Source organism: Lepeophtheirus salmonis, chromosome 7 (assembly GCF_016086655.4).
Source record: "Lepeophtheirus salmonis chromosome 7, UVic_Lsal_1.4, whole genome shotgun sequence".
Lineage (NCBI taxonomy): Eukaryota > Metazoa > Arthropoda > Copepoda > Siphonostomatoida > Caligidae > Lepeophtheirus > Lepeophtheirus salmonis.
This window is the reverse complement of record NC_052137.2, coordinates 13,151,239-13,171,229: the sequence shown is the minus strand read 5'-3', so window position 1 is coordinate 13,171,229 and position 19,991 is coordinate 13,151,239. Positions and strand designations below refer to the sequence as shown.

Genomic DNA, 19,991 nt, shown 5'->3' with positions numbered 1-19,991 from the left:
ATATTCATTTTTGTCAAAAAAAAAAAAAAAAAAAAATCATAAAAAAATAAAGTTTAGGTATTTGTCAAATTTGTCTGTCTAAAAAGGTTGTTTGTCAGGCTTTTCTAAAAAAATCATTTAAGGAAAAATATTTCAAAATTATTGAAAAGCCTGAATATTGAAGCATTTTTGAAAAGTATTAAATGTCAACAATAAAGTGGCCTACGTATGGCGTTTGAGTAGTTTTGTGTAATATATGTCCCTGAGAAAGCGTGAAACTTTTTTTAGTTTGTAATCTGAACAGGATGTTTGATTTTCTAAAGCTGTTATCATTATTTTTTAATTCTTGAAGATAGAAGTAAAACATCTAAGTATAAAGCAGAGTTGGGCAAGCTAATGCAACTTAACTTAACTTATATAAGTTAATTAGCTTTTAACTTAACTTGTTAATTATTTAAACAACCTTATTTTAACTTCAACTTAACTAGTTAATTTTTAATTTATCAAAATTAATTTTTAACTTAACTTGTTAATTTTTAAACTGCATTATCTTTAAATTTATTTTGTTATTCTAAGTTGAAATACTAAAAAACTGTCTTTAAGTAAACGTTAGTTTCCGGATAATTTAGTTAAACACTATATCGACACTATCTGTTTTATTAAACTTTTCAACTGGGTCATTCCACATCAAATCGATAAAAAGGATATTTTCTCAGTGTCGTAAAAATGTCGTTTTTATATTATCTCCGATATTTGATCAAAACTTACATATAGTTTAAAATTAGATAGAAACTCAAAAATTTAAGCTATCTTTGACTTCCATTTTAGTAATAACTTGAATCTGTATTTTTTTCTTGATCGTTCAATTGGAAGTGGAGAAAATTTTCAGCCAGAGAGATAGACAGACTATAAAGCCTTGGTAAATCTCTCAGTGGACTAACTTAAATAGTTATTTTTTGATATAAAAATTAATTTTAACTTAACATAGGTTGGGTGAGTTAATTTAACTTAAGTACTCTAAAGTTAATTAACTTAAGCTTAACTAGTTAAAAAAAATAAACTTAAAATAACTTAACTAGTTAATTTTCGTAGAAATAATAATTAACTTTAACTTAACCAGTTAAAAAGATTAGCTAACTTGGGTATCACTTGTATAAAGTAATACAAAGTGCATGTGCTCATGAAAGACGAAGAGTAACAAGGAAGGTTTTCTGAGGGGTTATAAGTGAAAGTTTTTGATGGAATCGGAGTAGAATTGAGGATCGACACCGGAATCATTCCATTCTATATGTCCTTGCTAGATAAGGAGTCGGATTTGTGTTTATTTCCTTCCTCTTACGGTTCCTTGCAGCTGATCTAGTTATAGAACATCATAACAGCTAAACTGCTCTCCTCCCAAATATTCTTCAAACTCTGACTAAAGTACCAGGCTCACTTTTGGTTTCTTTTACTTTTACATACGGGCAAGTAATAATTTATGCAACTCTGTTCTTGAGGTAGGCAACGTCATTGTCCAAAATCAAAGTAACTAGTACATTTAGTTATTTTAGATCTTGAAGAAAGTAAAAAAATTTCAGTTTGGATAAAAGTTTAATGAAAAAGGTTAAATTTGAAGAGGGTTACAGATCATTTTATATACACATTCCAGAAAATAAAAAATTAAAGGTACACATATGCCCATAAAACTTTTGAGTTTAGGATCGTGAAGTCATTCTAAATTTACATGGAATTTTAGGTATCAATAATATACCTATTAATTATAACTTAACTGAATATCTTGTTAGACAATACGCGGAATACGGAATAATAATTAATAAGTAATAAACTAATAAATAATATAGTTTAAAGTAAAAATAAACAGGAATAAAAAGAGGGAAAGTGGCTCATCATTTCACTTCAATTGATTGCTGCTCGTGGTGCAGTTGCCGGCCGGTTTTGAGGAAAATGATCATTCGTGAAAACATTTACAGCCCTAAGAGTATTAAGAATTTCTCTTCGTGTTATTTTATAATCAAGTATATCTATCTGGTAGTCGATTGTTTACTGTAGAGTCGCGTTGGTTAAGCACTTAGCAGAGCTACCTTTGCAAGGAGTTTTTCATTAGCCACGTCACTTTAGGTTAATCCATAATGAGGTTTTTAATATTGACGATCTTTATATATACCGCAAATGGACAGTCCTGCTTCAATGCTCCGGGTAATGCAATAAATGACTATGATCAGACATAAATATGTATTTTTTTAACATTTTGAATTTCCCTTCTGGAAGGTGGTGCAATGCATACCGATGATAAGGCTGGAGGCCATAATCTTCAATGGACAAAAGCCATGATCTCCAAACCGGCTCCTTTTTGGAAAGGCACAGCAGTTGTTAAGGGGGAAATGAAAGAAGTACAATTGAGTGACTACAAGGGCAAATATCTCGTCTTTTTCTTTTATCCTTTAGATTTCACTTTTGTTTGCCCAACTGAGATTTTAGCCTTCAACGATAGGGTTGAGGAGTTTAGAAAAATCAATACTGAGGTTGTGGCCTGCTCTGTGGATTCTCACTTTACACATTTGGCTTGGACCAACTTGCCTCGTAAGGAAGGGGGTTTGGGAAAATTGAACATTCCTCTTCTCTCTGACTTAACTCACAGTATCTCTAAGGACTACGGTGTCTATCTGGAAGAAAATGGTCATACACTTCGAGGCCTCTTTATCATTGATGGTAAAGGAATTTTGAGGCAAATCACAATGAATGATCTCCCTGTAGGACGTTCTGTCGATGAGACTCTACGTTTAGTTCAAGCATTCCAATACACTGACAGTCATGGAGAAGTCTGTCCTTGTGGATGGAAACCTGGTAGTGATACTATCATTCCTGATCCAAAGGAAAAAATGAAATATTTTAAAAATCATGGTGATAATTGAAAATAAAATATTTTTTTATTTGTTACATATTATGTAAAAAAACCTTTTTTATTCTTTTTATATTGTTTCACATTTAGCTTTTTACATCTTTGTTGGTACATGGCTTGCATGGAGGCATAAAGAGTAGGGAAAAATACAAAAAGTAGATAAATCCTCAAAACAGAAGGGAAATGAAATGCAAAGTTGTAAGAATTAGGCAATGATACAGTGAACTTCTTTGTTTCTTCAAAGTATGGTATATTCCTTAGAACGATTACACCTTCACAAATGAAAGTGGCAGGGTATAGGGGTATCCATAATGTATAGCGGATCCATGCAATAAAGCCTTGCTGAATATCGTACGTTCGTAGAAGGTAATAGGGATACTTTGTTAATTCGATGAGGCAGTATATAGTAAAAGTATAGAAAATGACGGGTTTCTCCTGAATCCTGGGTTCTCCGTCTATGAGAAAAAAAAAAGTATAAAATTTCGGCTTCCAATTGTCAAAAAAGCGTTCAAAGATGATGTTTTCGTATATCCAAAAATTGGATGCAGAACTTCTAAAAACATGAGTAGTGAGATCATTTTAAGGACACTTCCGACTGATTTGAAGGCATGAGGTATAAAATCATTGCCTAATCGAGCATATCGAATGTTCAGAACAGAAAATATATAGAGGTATGTACAAAACATGAAGAGATTGTAGAAAAAAAAGATAAATTTTCCTATTGGACTCTGAGACGTAATTCAATTCATGCTTCTGAAGATCCTTATATACGTCAGGGTACTGAAAGGTATTTGAAAAATAGATAGTAATATGTATATTTTAAAGAAGATGTGATTACTTTACTCCGAAGAAAGTCTTCAGACGACACTTGATCACTTAATCGTTTTTTGATTTCATCTTTTGGGTTCTCGTCATCTGTTGAAGACAAATCTTCACTTTTCCACTTTTCAAAGTCAACTTTTAACCAGGGGAGCTTCTTTGGCTCATGAAGGAGTCGCGGCCACCAGTCAGTTTCTTTTTTGGGTAGACTTATCATAATTTCTCTTTCTCGAATGACAAAAGAGGAGGTAGATGCATCAATAGGCAAGAAAAACTCGATGACAAAGTCATATCTTTGTATTCCTTGAGTCCCCGTACTTCCTATTGCACAAAATTCAATTTCTTCATCTTCGATACATATGTCCGGCTCTCTCTGAATATCTATGATTGCCACTTTGAGAAACACATCTTTCGCTGTTTGAGCCCAGTAGACATTGGGATGCATGTTTCCAAGGAATTACAAGCACAATGAAAAATTCAATCCAGCTACAAAAAATAAGAATTGTTCTTTGTAGATGACTGAGGAAAGCAAATTGAAATAAATAATATAAAGGCAAAGGGACAATCGAAGGAAAGCAATCATAGAGTTACTATATAAATTATAATTCTATAAATAATAAGTGTAGCACAGATGAAAAGGTTCCTATGATTATATTAATATTCTTAAAAATGAAATTAATAAATAAACCAACCTAGAACAATAATGATTTAATTTATGAATTAGGTATGATAATTGATTTATGAAAGAGCGTTCCTTTTCGCAGTGCTGTATTGAACATTTTACATTTCTACCTTTTCTACAAATTCTACTTTTATCGAAATGATGACGTACTACGTATTTACTTGACTATGGCCAAGGGTAAGGTAGCTAGCTAGACTCCGGCCATTGTCATTAATAGAGGATCCAGATAATAATTAATGATAGAAAATGTGGTTATTACACCTTTCTCATAGACTTCACACATGTTTATTATGTGACATTTGCAAAGGATAATTTGAATGTATACAATTATTATACGATAAATAATGTGCCCTACTCCTTCATTTTAATTAAAAGCTTCAGTTGCGAAACAGTCAGCGCCACTGTTGGGATTGCATTCTATTCAACACTTATGTAGATGTTGCAGATCATGAACTTCATATTTTAAATAAACTATACTTCAGCTAAACATTGTAGGTTCTCAGCTAATATTCTAAAAAGTAAAACATTTATTTATCAGTAGTGTACGTTATTTTATCATTTCATTAAAAGCAAAGGTTAAATATGTATCAGAGGCCATTTCAAAATGGATTCTCATTTTATTAATCAAACGTATAATTAAATATATTTAGTCAAATAAATATATTTTTCAAAAGGATAGATATAATCATTAGCTTTGATTTGATATGTGGAAAATATGTTGATATCCTCACTGTATCCCAATGGAGTAATCTGTTCATTCTCATCTGTCGGCTATTACCGTAAAGTAACTATGGATTACAACAGTGTTTGTAGAGACATAAACTATAAAATCAATAAGAAATAATAATGTTAGTACTTTCCATAGATCACAAAATTATCTATGGAGCACAAGTTTACTATTTAATATTATTTTTTCTCGATTGTCAATAACACAATTTAATGAGTAGATTAATAAATATTTCAATGATAATCTGTTTAAAATACTTGATAGAAAAGTCAATGGAATAATTCTAAATATTATATTTTTAATGGAGTCCAATATTCATCCCAACACATATTTTTTTATGGAATTTTTGTTAACTTCATTTCATTAGACACACAGATAAAGCAACATTATCTATCAAGACAGCAAACAAAATTTCAAGTGTTATCTCAAAAAAGTCCCTCATACTTCAATAGTTCTTTATAGGACTTTGTAGTAGCCATGATAACAGTCATGAAAGTTCTTGCCTTTATTTTCGCTATATTAATAACAGGAGCCCATGGATCTTGTAACATAGGTTCACAGACGGACCCAAAAGGAAAAGCAACTCCTGAAGACCCAACAAATTATCATGAATTTTGTATTTCTTCATTAAGGAACCAAGTCAAAATGGAATTTGAAGCAGCTCTTCAATATCTAGTTATGGGAGCCTACTTTGATCAAGACACTATCAATCTCAAGGTAGTATTAAAAAAATTGCCATTAATTTAGAAGAAATGTATATTTTTTCAATTTTTAGGGATTTGGTAAGTTCTTTTGGGAAAGTGCTGACGAAGAAAGACAGCATGGATTACAATTTATCAAATACTTGCGACACAGAGGAGACAAGGGTCTCGATTTCTTTCAAGGAGATATTGAGCCTATTCTAAGAAAGTATTCATGGAGTGATGGACTTGATGCTCTTCGTGACGCTCTTATGATGGAAAAAAAAGTTTCGGGTTCCATAAAGAAGATCATAGATATTTGCAGTGTTGAAGGAAAGCAAGATTATCTCTCTGGAGATTGGCTCACTGGTACATGGTTGGAAGAGCAAATGGATGGACAAAGAAAGTTAGCAGGACTAATCAACACGTTAAGCAACTTTAGAATTGACCATGAGGCTCTTGGTGACTGGATGTTCTCTGAATCATTATTAGAGTAAAAATAAATCCCTAAATATGAAAATGAAAAGACTTGAATGTAAAACTACAATAAATAATAAAATTTAAGGAAAAAATAACCATTAATTATACATAACCATGTAAATTAAATTCGAGTATATAAATCATACATTAAAAAAGTATCAACCGTCCATTTACAAGAATAATAAAATTAATGATATATAGCACTGACATATTCAATTTAAGTAAAATTCCATCATCTGTTTCGATTTCCTCGGTCACCTCTGCCTCTACCCCGGCCTCTTCCACGGCCTCTACTACCAGCTTTAGGAGTAGGAGATTTTGGTCTAAGGGATTCGATTTTTTCTGTACATCCCGATGTAGTTCCCTTTTCAAAGTATGAATTATAGATTACAGGATCAAAGTTAGACATGGTTAGTTCAGGACCTATAATTTAAAAAAAAAATATATAAATAGATACTAATTGGCCTTTTGATTCAACCGCAAATAATCATAATCTTACAATAACTACAAAATATTAAAGACTAACTTAAAAATGAAATACATCATAAAGTAATTTAATATAAATAGCAAGTAATATATATCAGATCTTAATTGTTAAAAAGTAATATTTGCATGAAAGAATAATATAATTAAGCCCACCTAAAGTCAGCCAGCCTGGTCTAATAGTCGTGTCACGTCCAAAAATTTGGAGTCTTCTAGTCCCTAGACAAAAATGTTCAATAATATGAAACATTTCAACAGGCTTATCCAAAGACCCTGGCTCAGCTTCTTCATCAATAATTAAATCAATATCAACATTAGCATGGATAAAATCTCCATCCAGAGATCGTCTAACAGTTCCTTTAATACCCATTAAACAATGCTCTTTAGTCCTTTGAAATACTGCATTAGGTTCTAAAACTTTAGAGTTTTGAGGATTTCGGTGATTCGTCTGTATCCAACATATATCTTCACAACGTCGAAATCCCCAATTTTGGAGACAAAGCCTCCCCAAATCAAGTCCATCACTTGAGCCACACCAAAGGAATATAAAAGACCGCGAGGCAGCGATTTCTCCAATATCCAGAGCCATAATACGGTCCCAGTCCCAAAAATCTACATTTGTCACACCACACGAGCGTGAATATTCTTCAAGCGGAGGCTCAATAAGTATAACATCAAATTTAGCTCCCTTAAATAGTGAAAATAATGATAACCTTTATGCGCACATAGCTTAGTAAATAAGAAAACATATTGCAAAAGTCAAGAACAACAAAAAAACATTATCCAAAAGATGTTTGAATCAAAATTTGATTCTTAAAGTATTTAATAATGATGAGGCTTTATTCTTCTTCTTTTGTAATTTTTATTAGTATTGCATTTTAAGTGGATTAGATTCCATTTTTGACGATTCAGGTGAAAAAAAAAAAAAAAAAAAAAAAAAAAAAAAAGACAGATTTCATTTTTTTAGAGAGCAAATCCAATGACAAACTGTTAAGTTATTAATTTTATATGAGAAAGAGAAAACTTCAACATTTTTTTTCTTCTTCTTATGATTTACTGAATCGAAATTTAAAAAAAAAGCCTTACTAAGAATTTTACATAGAATATTCAACTATTTTCAAGTGAATAACTACCGAATCTCGTCAAATGATAATAAAAGAAATGAATTGGAGAAAAGAGGGAATTCTAAAGGAATTCCCTGATACATGAAGGACTTTATAAAAAGCAAAAGAGTGAAGAAAATGGAATACTTTTAATGGTGTTTTCAAATCTTGAGAGAGATCATATTTAAGGTACATGGGAGGATGTGCCGTGGAAGCGACGAGCTCATTTTTTAATCGAATGAGTTCTCTAAGCTTAGGATATTCTTCAAATCGATCTGCAAGTCCCACATCCCGAATGAAGTTCTGTGGCCTCTGACCCGTATCCACAAAGTTTTGACTGTAGTCGTTGTGTGGATTTAAACTCTGAGTTCCTTTGAGGAATGCAGCTGCATGATACTCTCCAGAGATGCAGGACTTCTTATTGCTGCGTTCATCTTCTTCGCTCGAGTCCCCAGAGGAGGACTCCGCCTCGCAGGACGAAACTCCAGCTCTTTGACGTCCGTTCAAAGCTTCAGACAAGTCCTTGACTCCTAACGTCGTGCGCAGAAGCTCTTTCCGCTTACGGCTTTTTTCTCGGACGGAAGAAACGAGGGACATGATGAAGCACCGGATCCGCTATTAAATATACCCATCAATCAATCAATTTACCCAAATAGATGGAATTTAATAACATTCATAGTTTATATTATGATTCCTTTGGAATACATACAACAGCCCATCTTACGTCACTCTCACTTTATAGCCCATCCACCTTCAACCTTTTTTTATTAACCAATCAGACTCCTTCATTTCTGACTAGTATATAATTCTTCTTACTAATAATCCAAAAATTATGGGCGTAAACTAAAAAAAAATACTCTACACAGGATTTATTGTGGATGAAAATAGTTTTGATTAAGTTATACGAATGCCATCAATTCTTGGCTTTCATGGATCTATGATGAGAACTCATATGAGGTCCGGGCCAAGATGAGACAAATAAGAAAAAAGAGTATGTATGGATGTGCTGATTCCTGAGCTAGCTGAATGTGGATCACGGGGTTACCTTACTATTACAATTATTTGCACAGTCAACTGTCCATATTTCTTCTTCTTTTCTCTTTATCCGTGTGCTGAACGTTGATTGGTTGAACAGGAATGCCCCCTTATAAGCTGAGACCAATTCTCAACAATTATTGAATAATAGTTCCATAGTTAGGAAGAATTGGCCCAAAAATATCTTACTACCAACTGATTTTGGCCCTTTAACTTTTTTATTTTTCTATGAAGGTTGCGTGATAATAAATGTGAGGACGTATGATATCATGGAAAAGAAAAAGGAGAAAATGAGAAGAGAACTAAAAGGCGGATATCAAATCTAGAGTAAATACTAATTATTAAAGTAAAATAAGTAGTTATTTCAACTTCGGCTTGATACTTCTACAAGAGAGACGTGTGCTGTGATTGATTGCCTTTCTGGACAAAATGGCTCGAGGTCATCAAAAGATTCAATCTCAACAAAAGGCTCAGGAAAAAATAGCCAAAATGAAGAAGCAGGCGGGACATTCATCCTCAGACCAGAAAAAAGCGGCTCTTGTGGCCCTCAAATCCCAGTGCTCCGTTTGTAAGGTCCGTTATCGACTCTGTCATCATTTTCAACTCATCTTTGACAGTATGCTCATATGTTTTTTTCGTTTTGTTCCAGTCTCAAATGCCTGATCCCAAGACGTACAGACAACACTTTGAGAATAAACATTCGAAATTGCCTCTACCGGAGGAGCTCAAGGATGCCTAACTTCTGAAACCTTCTCTCTACTTCAACATGCACATAAACCTATATATTTAATCCTACAAATATATACGCTCTGTTCATTTTTTTACGTGTACCTTTCCCCATCATTTTCTTTCATTTTTATACGTTGAATAATATGCGAAAACGACTTGTTTTGGATATGAGAAATGTAATAATAACTCATTATTGTCGCAAATCATTCTCCTTTCATTTTTAGTTTGCTTTTAATGAAACTGGATCATTTGATAGGACTATTCATAGATATTATCAATAGTATTATTTCCAGTAATAGCCATGAGTGAAACTATAGTCTAATTATACATCTCTCTCTCTCTCTCTCATTTTTAATAATAATTTTTGTGTGGATTCAAACAGTCAAGAAATATAATGTTTGATGTATACTATATAAAAATTACTTTCATTCTTTTCTGGATTTACCTCTTCAAAGGCTAAAAGTTTTTCCTTCTAACGAAGGCCAAATTTTAAAGAGTCGACCATTAATTTTATTAAAAACGCACGGTGCGTGTTACTCTAAAAGGCATGACAGTATTTAATTTGTATAGTTATGATTAACATTACGAAGTAGTTTTTTTTTTTTTTTCTTAAACTAAAGCTAACTGGATCTTTTGGAGTAAATGAATTAAAACTTTATTTCCATAAATGCATTTGTTTCATAGTATCATCATGTCTTTTGAAGAATGAAGAATTTTGATGTTTCGAGAAAGTCCCTTTCCCTTGCTCCATATTACTTGAGTTTGAGTAGCATGAACTCTTAATTCTATCGTCCACGGTGAATTTCGTTCCTGCAAGTGAGGATGCTGCAGCAATCCCTGCTTTAATCTTTTGAACCATTCTGTATCAATCACTTAACCGGCTTGAAGAGAAAAATGATAGATTATTTAGATCTCTGATATAAAAGTACTTATCCTATATATATATTTATATATAATATAATGACAAGTAAGATGCATCTTGAATCTACATTAACTGAACATTTTTAAATTACAGTCAAACCTGTATTCAACAGTTCGACGAGGCAAACTTAAAAAGTGACCGCTTAGTGCAAATTACTTCTTAATTTGGTTTCCTATTCTGTAATCGATTAAAACAAGTGGTTGTTATACTAGGGTTGACTGTATATGTAAAAGAGAATAAAAAAAACCATTCTACAATGGAATATAAATAAAATAGCTTGTTATCCATTGTTTTTTTAATTATAATATAACAAGATTATTTTTTTAACATGATTTTTTAAAACTTACTTTAATTATGTTAACTTTTTGAACCTCTTAACCATAATCAGATGGCCGCTCTGTCTTAAATTTCGTAGGTGGTATGTTACAGTTCATGGATGAAAACCGAATGACACTTTGATAAGTTTTATATAATTCAATAATTTTATCTGACAGACCAGACAAGATTATTGAATATAGTACACAATAAACAAGTTATCTATGTGTTGTTTGCTATGAGAATATATATTTTTTAAATCGTAGGCTTTATGTAGTACGCTCTTCACAATATTTATTTTAGTATACACATAATATTAATTTTATATTCATTGATATAAGTACAAAATTTGTGTGAGTGTGCGTATAGAAACATCTAAAGCGTGTCGAAAAAGTACGTTGTTTTTGTGTTCATATCTTAATAATGAGCATTGTATCCAAATTTGAAGGGATTACATAGTAAAATATCTAACGACGTAATATTGTTTTATAATATAATCCATTCATGTCTAAATGTATGGCAAATTCATCTTTGATCCATAATTTATTAGTCCATTCGAAGGGGTCAGGGTCATTACTAGGATTTTTTTTGGGGGAGGGAATGTCTTGTACGTTTTGACAAGATGTTTTCGTTATGATTTTTCAGAAAAACAAAATTTAACAAATAATTTTAAAAAAAAGCAAAATTTGCTTTATTACCTTTTTTTTATGAAAAGCAAGGTTTATCAAATATTTTAATGAGGGGGGATTTAAAATTGCAAATACAAGCTATAAATAATAAAGTACGTACATTATGTGTACCAAATGTTAATAGTGAAGAGGGGGGGGTATGTCAAAACGTGCACTTCATTTAGCTGAATAGGACATAAATTTCCAATAAGCAGAACACGTATTCATTGATGAAAATAATATGATAATGGAAGAATGCTTTTTGTAGTCACTACCTGAATATATGTTTTTTTAATTTTCCAAAACTCTTATCATTATTCTTGAAGAGAGTGAATCCTCGAAGTAATATCCTTGCCAGTTGTCGCAGCCCTGACCCTTCTAGAATTTGAAGTCCCGTCCTTGGATATAGCTGATTTTGGGACTTCATATGGGAGATATGAAGTCCCAAAATATAATTATACGAAATATGATAATTTTGCTTATCATATTTGATAAATGAGTTTAGGAATTCTCTTTTTAAGCAATTTGATAATTTTTTTGGATGCATTTGAAAATACGTAAGTATATAATCAGTAGATTACACAGGGGAACTCTCTTTTTGTACAAATGAATTCAAGCAAAAAAAAAAAAAAATATCTTTGCGTGCAGAATCCAAAACAAATCTCATTTTTCTCTATCATCTGAATTCTGAAATATCTGGGATTATAGTAATTTGGGACTATTATCATTCAGAGTCTTTTTTTCACAATCCCCAAATTAAAAGTAGGATAAATAAAACTTAAGTAAAAGTGTTTTTATTGATTAAAAAGTGTTTTTATTGATACTGTATTTTGTTATGAACTCGATATATTTCATTTTTAGGTTGAAAAATCTTGAAAAAACGACTTATAACTTATTCATAATACATATTGATGTGAAATATCATAGCTTATATTATAGAAAAAATATTTAATGTATAATTTAAAAAAATATATTTAAAAATTATGCATTTCCAAGGATTTTTGCTCCTTTTTCTATTTTTAAGTGATCCCATTTTTTATGGTCGTCTACTAGAAAATAGTCAATATTATTATTCTATTTTTTTCCAGATTTCAATGCCTAATTTCATTACCTCATGCCCCGTAAAAGGAAGATCGAGGCAATCGAAGTAAGATACTTCTAATTTCATAATCCATCACAAGAGATGTTCGAATTCGGATTCTGAATTCCACGAGGGATAGCGGAGGAGAATTCCTCCGAGTAAAACAATCAGACCTCATAATGGAGTAGAGTGGACTCCTTCCTTGGGAATTAGGTACCAGGATCGAAACAATAAAGTGATCCATTCACAGTTAAAAGATAATTTTAATATTTCAAAATGGGATCACTTGAAGATACAAAATGGAACAAAAATCCTTGGAGATGAATATTTTTAAATTTGATTTTATTAATCCTTTTTAATTTGGGCATTGTTTTGAGAGTAAAATATCCTTCTGAACGATTATAGTCCCGAACTACTATAATACCAGATAATTCAGAATTAAGATGACTGAGAGAAAAACTGAGATCAGTTTTGGATTCTGCACTCATAGATAAATTCTATTATTGCCTTCAGTTTATTCGTACAAAAATTCAATCCAACGGTATGATAAAAAAACCATTAACGTGGTCCCCATGACAATTTGACACGTCCTTACCTTAAATGTATCACGTAACATTTCCTCGGGAAAAGAAGCAGAAAAAGGCCAAAATCGTCTGGTAGTTAGCCAAATAAGTCAATCATACCAACTCCTATTTATCTGTTAAGTAATCCCAGACTATTATTGTCATATTATTTGTCCACAATTTTTAAAATGAATTACTTAGGTACATAAATTTGATTATATTAAAATCCCAAGTAGTATTTTATTCGATAGAGTATTATAATATTAATTAGTATTGTTTTATTACAAGCGTAGCTATACATTTGTATTTCTATATGATTGCCAAAAATGTCTTTATAGAAATAATAAGATGCCCAAATATATAAATATATATACGATGAGAGATCAACAAGAAATTGTATTCATTTTCTCTTGGAAACAAAGCATAATTATAGAACGACTTATTACTTCGTTTATTTATGAAAAATAATATTTGAAGAAATAGCTAAGACGCATCAAGTGAGACGAAGGAATCGACACTAAAAGCAAAATACATAGGTTATTTTTGTGTTAGTGCGGTAACACCGTGTTCTATTGATTGTGTTTATTACATTTTTCATGATTTAAGCCTCTATTGAGATCTTGAGCATGAGTGGCGTAACTAGTCTTTTGAAATGAAGTCATCAACCTGTGATTTCTTACCTCCACAAATTAGTCCTTAAAACACTATTCCTTCTTAATTTTCTCACTATTTCCATCGTTTCTTCTTTTTTTGATCTAAAGCTGGGAACACACGGCGAACTAAGAAAAGTCGATCGATTAGCATCACTAATCATTGGAAGGGATGCGATTTTTTATAATGAAAAAACTAATTTTAGAAATTAAAAGAGGTAGAACGGCGGGTGTTGTGTTTTTTCATTATTTAATAGGTCGTATTAAATTCTTCCTCTGAAGTAAGCATGCCCCCAAAATAAATTAAAAATTATATAACAGATAGTTGATATTAACAATGGTCTTAATTAGTGTTAGAGGACCGCGGCTTAGTCCGATCCCATCCAGTGTAGTCCCATTTGCCGGTCCTTACAGAAGGTAAAATCTATCCCTCGTTAGGTCAATGAGGGCGTTTTTCCTTCTTTAAATTATTCTGTTATATGATATAATAAATTATATCTTCATGAAAAATTTGAGTAAAATCCATTCATTGGTTTGGCTGTGATTCCCGCCTCCCTCTTCTCACGGCTGCTTGCAGCTGATCTAATAAACCGGCATGACAGTTAAGTTGGTCTCCTTCCGAACATTCTTCAAATTTTCAGGGTGACCACGTTAATTTTTTTGTTTCTCTTAATTTTACGTACTTGGAGGACATATATTATGCATTAATTTGACATGAGTTTTTTAGATTTATTAAAACAATTTTTGATCTTCTATTTATTTATAAAAGACTAATTTTCGTTTGGCTATTTATTAATCTTTTTTGATTGCAGAATTTTATCTGCCCCTGTAATATTAGTCGGAGAAGGAGGAGAGCATGGTCCCCTTGGTACTCCCTGCCAGAACTTTACTGAGTCTGAGGTAAATGCATGATCATTATTCATGGTTGTAGGTAGTGTATTGCCAGTCCTTATTTATTCGGTCAAGTTCAGTCCAGTCTTAGGACCAGTCCTCGGGACCGGTCTTGAAGACTCGGTTCTAGTTCTGTGTCGTTCGCAACTATTCGTTCGTTTGAACGACTCTTTTTAGTAAAATAAAGGACTCAAGGGAAATAATGGACAATTAGTAGAAGAAGAACATGTTTTTATCTTCTCTTTGATGATTGGCTTAAAATTGTCGGCTGTCATCAGACAATTTTAAAGGGTTTTAATTCAATTTATGTACTACTTTGTGAGCATAGTTTAATTATTTTTGTTTTAATTTGGCCATACTTATTAATTAGAATATATTGCTCATAATGGTATCGTGTAGTGTAGTGTAAAAATATATCAATTTTGACTGAACAGTTTCCTGCCTTATCGCCCAAGAAAATGTTAAATTTTTCTAAAAACAATCATCGTAGGAAGTTGTGGATCAATGCCATCAAACGTGCGAATTTGATTCCCCCCAAAGACTCAAGAATTTGCCAAGTAATATAATCAACATTTTTTACTATCTGAGGGATGGGAAAATTAATTTAATGGGTTGTTTTATAAAGATGTCACTGGGCTCCACATTATAATTATTCATACTTAAATTATTCGCTTTAGGGTCATTTTGAAGAATCAATGTTTCTGCGGAAGTCTTCAGAAGGACGGCGGTGTTTGGTACATAATGCAATTCCTACTTTATTTGAACATATTAAGATAAAAATCGTTTAACCGAAACAGAGACGCAGAAGGACTTCAAAGGAAGCAAAGAATTCTAATGTTAGAACATTCGTATGCTAAAACACATGGGACATCAAATAAGGAAGATTATTCTGATCACGAAGTTCAAAACCCATTCTCATCAGATATTTTTATAAAAGAAGCTCCTGAGATTGAAGTTTTCACATACGTACCATGCTCTAATTGTATCAATTTAGTAGCGCCAAATAAATCTTTATCTGCAAAAATACAGCATTTTCAAGCGAAACTTGACATGAACAAGGGTTCAATAATGTCAATGTCAAAAGGTGGTATCTGTAAATGATACAGTAGTCTATTAGTTTTATCATATTTATTGTTTTAGGCTCATTTTTGTCGCAAAACCTATATTGAAGTATTCTTGAATGAAGATCAATTAAGATGTTTGTCTAAGAAAGGAAATAACTCTAGAATCAATTGGTCTAGTCCAACAGTTAAAAAAACCCTAAAATTAAGGTAAACAAATAAATAGAATAAATGAATTAACGATTCTTTTATGCCTTATTTTGAAGCTATGTCCTTTCTTATGAATTTGTAATGGTTTAATACACTTTTCAGATTTGCTTGTGGTTCGTCAGGGTAGAGTTATTCAACAATCCAGGAGTCTGATGGGTCAATCTTATTAATGGAAGAATTTACTGATCTGATTCGTTCCTGGTTCGAACTCATGACTTTTAGTCATCAAAATTGTAGGAAAAAAAGGTTATTGGAAGCTATGGCAAACTGGTATCAATTTGTCGACAACTTCCATCCTTCAGTTGCACAAGGAACTCCTTCATGAAGGATTTCCATTAATTTTAACTGGAAGATTTACTCAAGATGCAGTGGAAAATTTATTCAGCCTTATTAGGTACAAGAGCCCAACTCCAACATAGTTACAGGCTCAAATCAGTATCTAAGAAATACTGCTTTATGTCAGTTAATGAAGGAAAATGGATCTTCCAACTAACTCTTCTGCTAGAAGAAGATACTGTGTTGTCTGAACAGCAAACTGATGTTTTATATTATATTGCATGTTATATTTTAAACCATATTAAGACTTATCAGTCTGTTTGTTCGGATTGTCTTAGTTTTGTTATTTTGGACACTAATGATAGTAGCCCGTATTCAAAACTCCTTGATCTAAAAGATTATACCGGCTAATCTTTATACCGCTGTATAAAGCCGAAATCTTCGAACTTTATTAAAAAATTAATGATTTAAATTTGCATGAGTCATTTCAAATCACTTTATGAAAAAAAACTAAAATATCTTAGAAGTATGTTCGAAATTACCCATTGGCCATTATGAATAAATGTTTGTTTGTGCCTGAAAGAAAACAGAGGAACCAGATAGTTGAAGTTGTATTTGTGGGCACGCTTGCGCAAAACACGATTCCCACAACCCGAGTGATTTGTTCGTTTATACCATAAGTTTCCCATATATAGAATAATATATCACTCCACCTCAATCAAATATTTCTATCTACATTGACTTTTTTGTTAAGTTATTATGAAATATGAATATATTCAAGTATCGTACAGTAGTTCATTATCTTGCTACTTTGAGTGAACTCTAATTCGCGCGCACGAACGACTGCAAAGTCACCAACTCACCAACTGAACTGTTTTAACAAAAAACTGATTCACCAAAAGAACGAATCATCAAAAGAACTGAATCTTTAAAAGAACGAATCATCAAAAGAACTGAATCTTTAAAAGAACGAATCATGAAAATAAATGAATCTTTAAAAGAACAAATCATTAATAGAAAGGAATCTTTAAAAGAACTGATTCATTGAAAGGTATCATTGTAATATCCTATAATACACCTTGGCCCACGGGTTCTGCATTGAAGTGCAAAGCCTCAAGGTAGATTAAACTCAACCGCCGTCGCGTTTCTAAAATAGAAAATTATTTTTATTGGACGGGGGAATGGTCTTAGAACTGATTCGGTGAACGAATCATTTTAGTGAACTGATTCAAGTGATTCAGTTCACTAAAACGGCACTGCAGACTCCAATCCTAAAGAAGGACTGACACAACAATAATTGTAGAGTAACATTTTACATTTTTAATCCCTGAGCTAACTAAAAATACATGTACAAATTTGTTTTATCCTAATATAAAATATATAATCTCAAATATACATTAGAGTTGTAAAGATATAAATATTTTTGTACCGATTCAGGTACCAAAATTGATATTGGTATTTAGATACTTTTCTAGTAATAAAAATAAAATGTCATTCAGGTCAACTGATAAGCACTTACAGGGGCGTCCACAGGATCTTTTTGTTTCGGCTGTGTACTGGGGGAGAAATTTGATGGTTTTATTTCATAAGGGGCAATCTACAAAGTATGTACGCATGTAGAAAGGGGGTGGAGTTGAAATTGTATAAGTTATAAGTAAGGATAAAAATCCATTGTAGAATGGGCAAGTTAAAAAAAAGAAACCGAAAATCAAGATGTTCATCCTGACAATTTGAAGAATGTTATGGAGGAGAGAAAGAATAATGCTCAGACGTTTCATTAGATCAGCTACAATCAACTGTGTCTAGGGAGAAAGGCGAAAAGGATTTAAATCTATTCGATCACTTGTTTGAATATATTTATACCAGCAAAGATTAGGGAGAATGATATCGACGTTATTTTTGTTTTCTACACTATGCTTACAATTTGTTAATTTAAAAGGATGAAGTGCATCAGAAAAGTAATGACAAGTATTGTAACAGTTCTTCAAATACTGTTGAGTAAACTCTTAGAGCAACTGTTCAAAATTTTGCAATGATTTGACACATTGAGATTAAACATAATGGATTATTTTCATTTTATTACATAACATAAATGGTACCTATTTTGTTTAAAATCTGAATAATTTATATTTTCTTTCAATATAGGTTTTAAGTACAAACTGAGTTAGATACCATCTTTTGTTATCCAATTGATTTTGTCCATAGTTTGGCAATTATTAACTACTGGTAGTATGTTTTAAAAGCTTTATCTTGTTTTTTGAACTGTGTTTATATAGCCATTGCAAAGCTTTACTCTCCTCTCCGCGGTATCATTTATAACAAATAGGTTTTTCAAGATCCTTTTTATATTAATATAGCTACCATTTGAGTTCCATTTAGATACAGGTGTCTATCAAAAATTCGAACTGATATTTAATATTCGAAATAGCTTCCAATCATCTTACCCAATGCATTTTGACAAGTCAGTTATCTAAATCTAGTTCTATGTCTATTTAAGCCTCTCAAAATACCTTTCCAATCACTCAATACATTAAAAGTACTATTTGAAATTCTCTGTCTGAGTAGATAGATTGTTTTGTGTCAGAAGGCAGGAAAACAAAGTCATTTTACTCCTTCATTTCCCAAAACAAGTATGTGTAATTTTTCTAACAATCAAATAAGTTTTTCAAGAGTTTCCATGAGTTTTCCATCCCAGTGTACATCCAAAAGGAATAGAGGTTTCCAGGAACTTTTAATTTGTTTTGCCAATACTACTAACTGTTTTAATACGACATTTTAGACTTGAACATAATTTTAATTAATTTTCTTTACGTCCCCGTTTCTTGCTTCATTAATTCTGCCTTTACTTCCGTCAGGGCTTTCACTAAAAAAATCATTTCTGACGGCAAACTCAACTACGTGTGATTTTCAAGAACATAATGTGCCAGAAATCTGTATCTCCATATTTTTAAGGTTTACTAAATAACATAACAAAACGTTTTTATAGCTTGGTAATTTTGATACATTAAGATAAAAATGTTCTTCGCTTAGACACTCAAATAAAATTTATTGTGGGTGAACACTTTATATTTTCATTCCGTACTTACTCATTGGTAGATCACCGATGGTAATAATCATTTGTTATTAAAAAAATATGACATGATATATGACATAAAGAAAACTTGGAACAAGGCAAGGTTAATAGAAATACAAGGTTATACCATAACGTGTGTACGACTGAGGTTCGATTTCCACCACCCTTTTAATATTGACGTCAAGGTAGATGAGTGGTTGCATGTTTTGTCAAAATCTGTTTTTCTTGCCCGGCATTCGTTACAATACAAAATATTTAAAATTATATCAATAGTGACGCCATAGACTATGAATGGTTGCGTGTTTTGTAAAAATTGTCTGTCTTGCCCAGCAGTTGGTATAATACATCAGGTTGAAAATTCTTGCAAGCCCGATCTTATTAAGATTTGAAGGAAGAAATTTCAATTTTTTTGTCGGATTTGACCTAAGTATGTCGAACATCAAGACTATGCGAATGACCAGCAATATCGAAAGAGGTTGGGACAGAGCGATTGCCCTGTTATCTATACATTTGAAAACTTTATACTATTTTGAATCAGGGATTTTTTTTGGAAAAAAATCTACAAATTTGGAAAAACTTTCAAAAATAATAGCTATTCAAAATCAAAAATCCACAGCTACACACAAAAATTCATTTTTTGAGAAAAAAAATTCTAAAATCCTAGC

At 31.9% G+C, this 19,991-nt stretch overlaps 5 protein-coding genes and 1 long non-coding RNA gene across 7 annotated transcripts; 4 read left to right on the top strand and 2 right to left on the bottom strand.

Moving 5' to 3' along the window:
* The first annotated feature begins 1,139 nt into the window (after positions 1–1,139).
* LOC121121799 (peroxiredoxin-2) lies at positions 1,140–2,916 on the top strand. Its single transcript, XM_040716775.2, has 2 exons — positions 1,140–2,175; positions 2,248–2,916. The coding sequence occupies exons 1-2, from the start codon at positions 2,109–2,111 to the stop codon at positions 2,889–2,891; spliced, it is 711 nt and encodes a 236-aa protein (XP_040572709.1). The 5' UTR covers positions 1,140–2,108; the 3' UTR covers positions 2,892–2,916.
* Positions 2,888–4,514, bottom strand: Hacd2 (3-hydroxyacyl-CoA dehydratase 2). Its single transcript, XM_071889996.1, is given in 5 exon segments — positions 2,888–3,346; positions 3,349–3,582; positions 3,584–3,658; positions 3,747–4,183; positions 4,390–4,514. Coding segments are annotated over 4 exon segments (1,131 nt in total). The 5' UTR covers positions 4,143–4,183; positions 4,390–4,514; the 3' UTR covers positions 2,888–2,920.
* On the top strand, positions 4,488–6,466 carry LOC121121800 (ferritin heavy chain). Its single transcript, XM_040716776.2, has 2 exons — positions 4,488–5,823; positions 5,882–6,466. The coding sequence occupies exons 1-2, from the start codon at positions 5,584–5,586 to the stop codon at positions 6,281–6,283; spliced, it is 642 nt and encodes a 213-aa protein (XP_040572710.1). The 5' UTR covers positions 4,488–5,583; the 3' UTR covers positions 6,284–6,466.
* On the bottom strand, positions 6,323–9,176 carry Mettl14 (methyltransferase like 14). Of its 2 annotated transcripts, XM_040716770.2 has the most exons (4): positions 8,758–9,176; positions 8,000–8,695; positions 6,906–7,437; positions 6,323–6,689 (listed from the first exon to the last, which is right to left on the bottom strand). In XM_040716770.2, exons 2-4 carry the CDS (start codon positions 8,447–8,449, stop codon positions 6,499–6,501), a joined length of 1,173 nt encoding a protein of 390 aa, XP_040572704.1. In that variant the 5' UTR covers positions 8,450–8,695; positions 8,758–9,176; the 3' UTR covers positions 6,323–6,498. The 2 variants fall into 2 exon arrangements, with proteins under 2 accessions (XP_040572704.1, XP_071746095.1); XM_071889994.1 differs by having other exon boundaries at positions 8,000–9,176.
* Positions 9,177–9,316: 140 nt separating this feature from the next.
* On the top strand, positions 9,317–9,819 carry LOC121121801 (zinc finger protein 706). Its single transcript, XM_040716777.2, has 2 exons — positions 9,317–9,460; positions 9,537–9,819. Exons 1-2 carry the CDS (start codon positions 9,317–9,319, stop codon positions 9,624–9,626), a joined length of 234 nt encoding a protein of 77 aa, XP_040572711.1. The 3' UTR covers positions 9,627–9,819.
* Positions 9,820–14,976: 5,157 nt separating this feature from the next.
* LOC139905954 (uncharacterized) lies at positions 14,977–17,671 on the top strand. The gene is made up of 4 exons (XR_011781123.1): positions 14,977–15,263; positions 15,384–15,440; positions 15,504–15,977; positions 16,080–17,671. It is a non-coding gene; the product is annotated as an uncharacterized lncRNA (long non-coding RNA).
* The last annotated feature ends 2,320 nt before the right edge of the window (positions 17,672–19,991 follow it).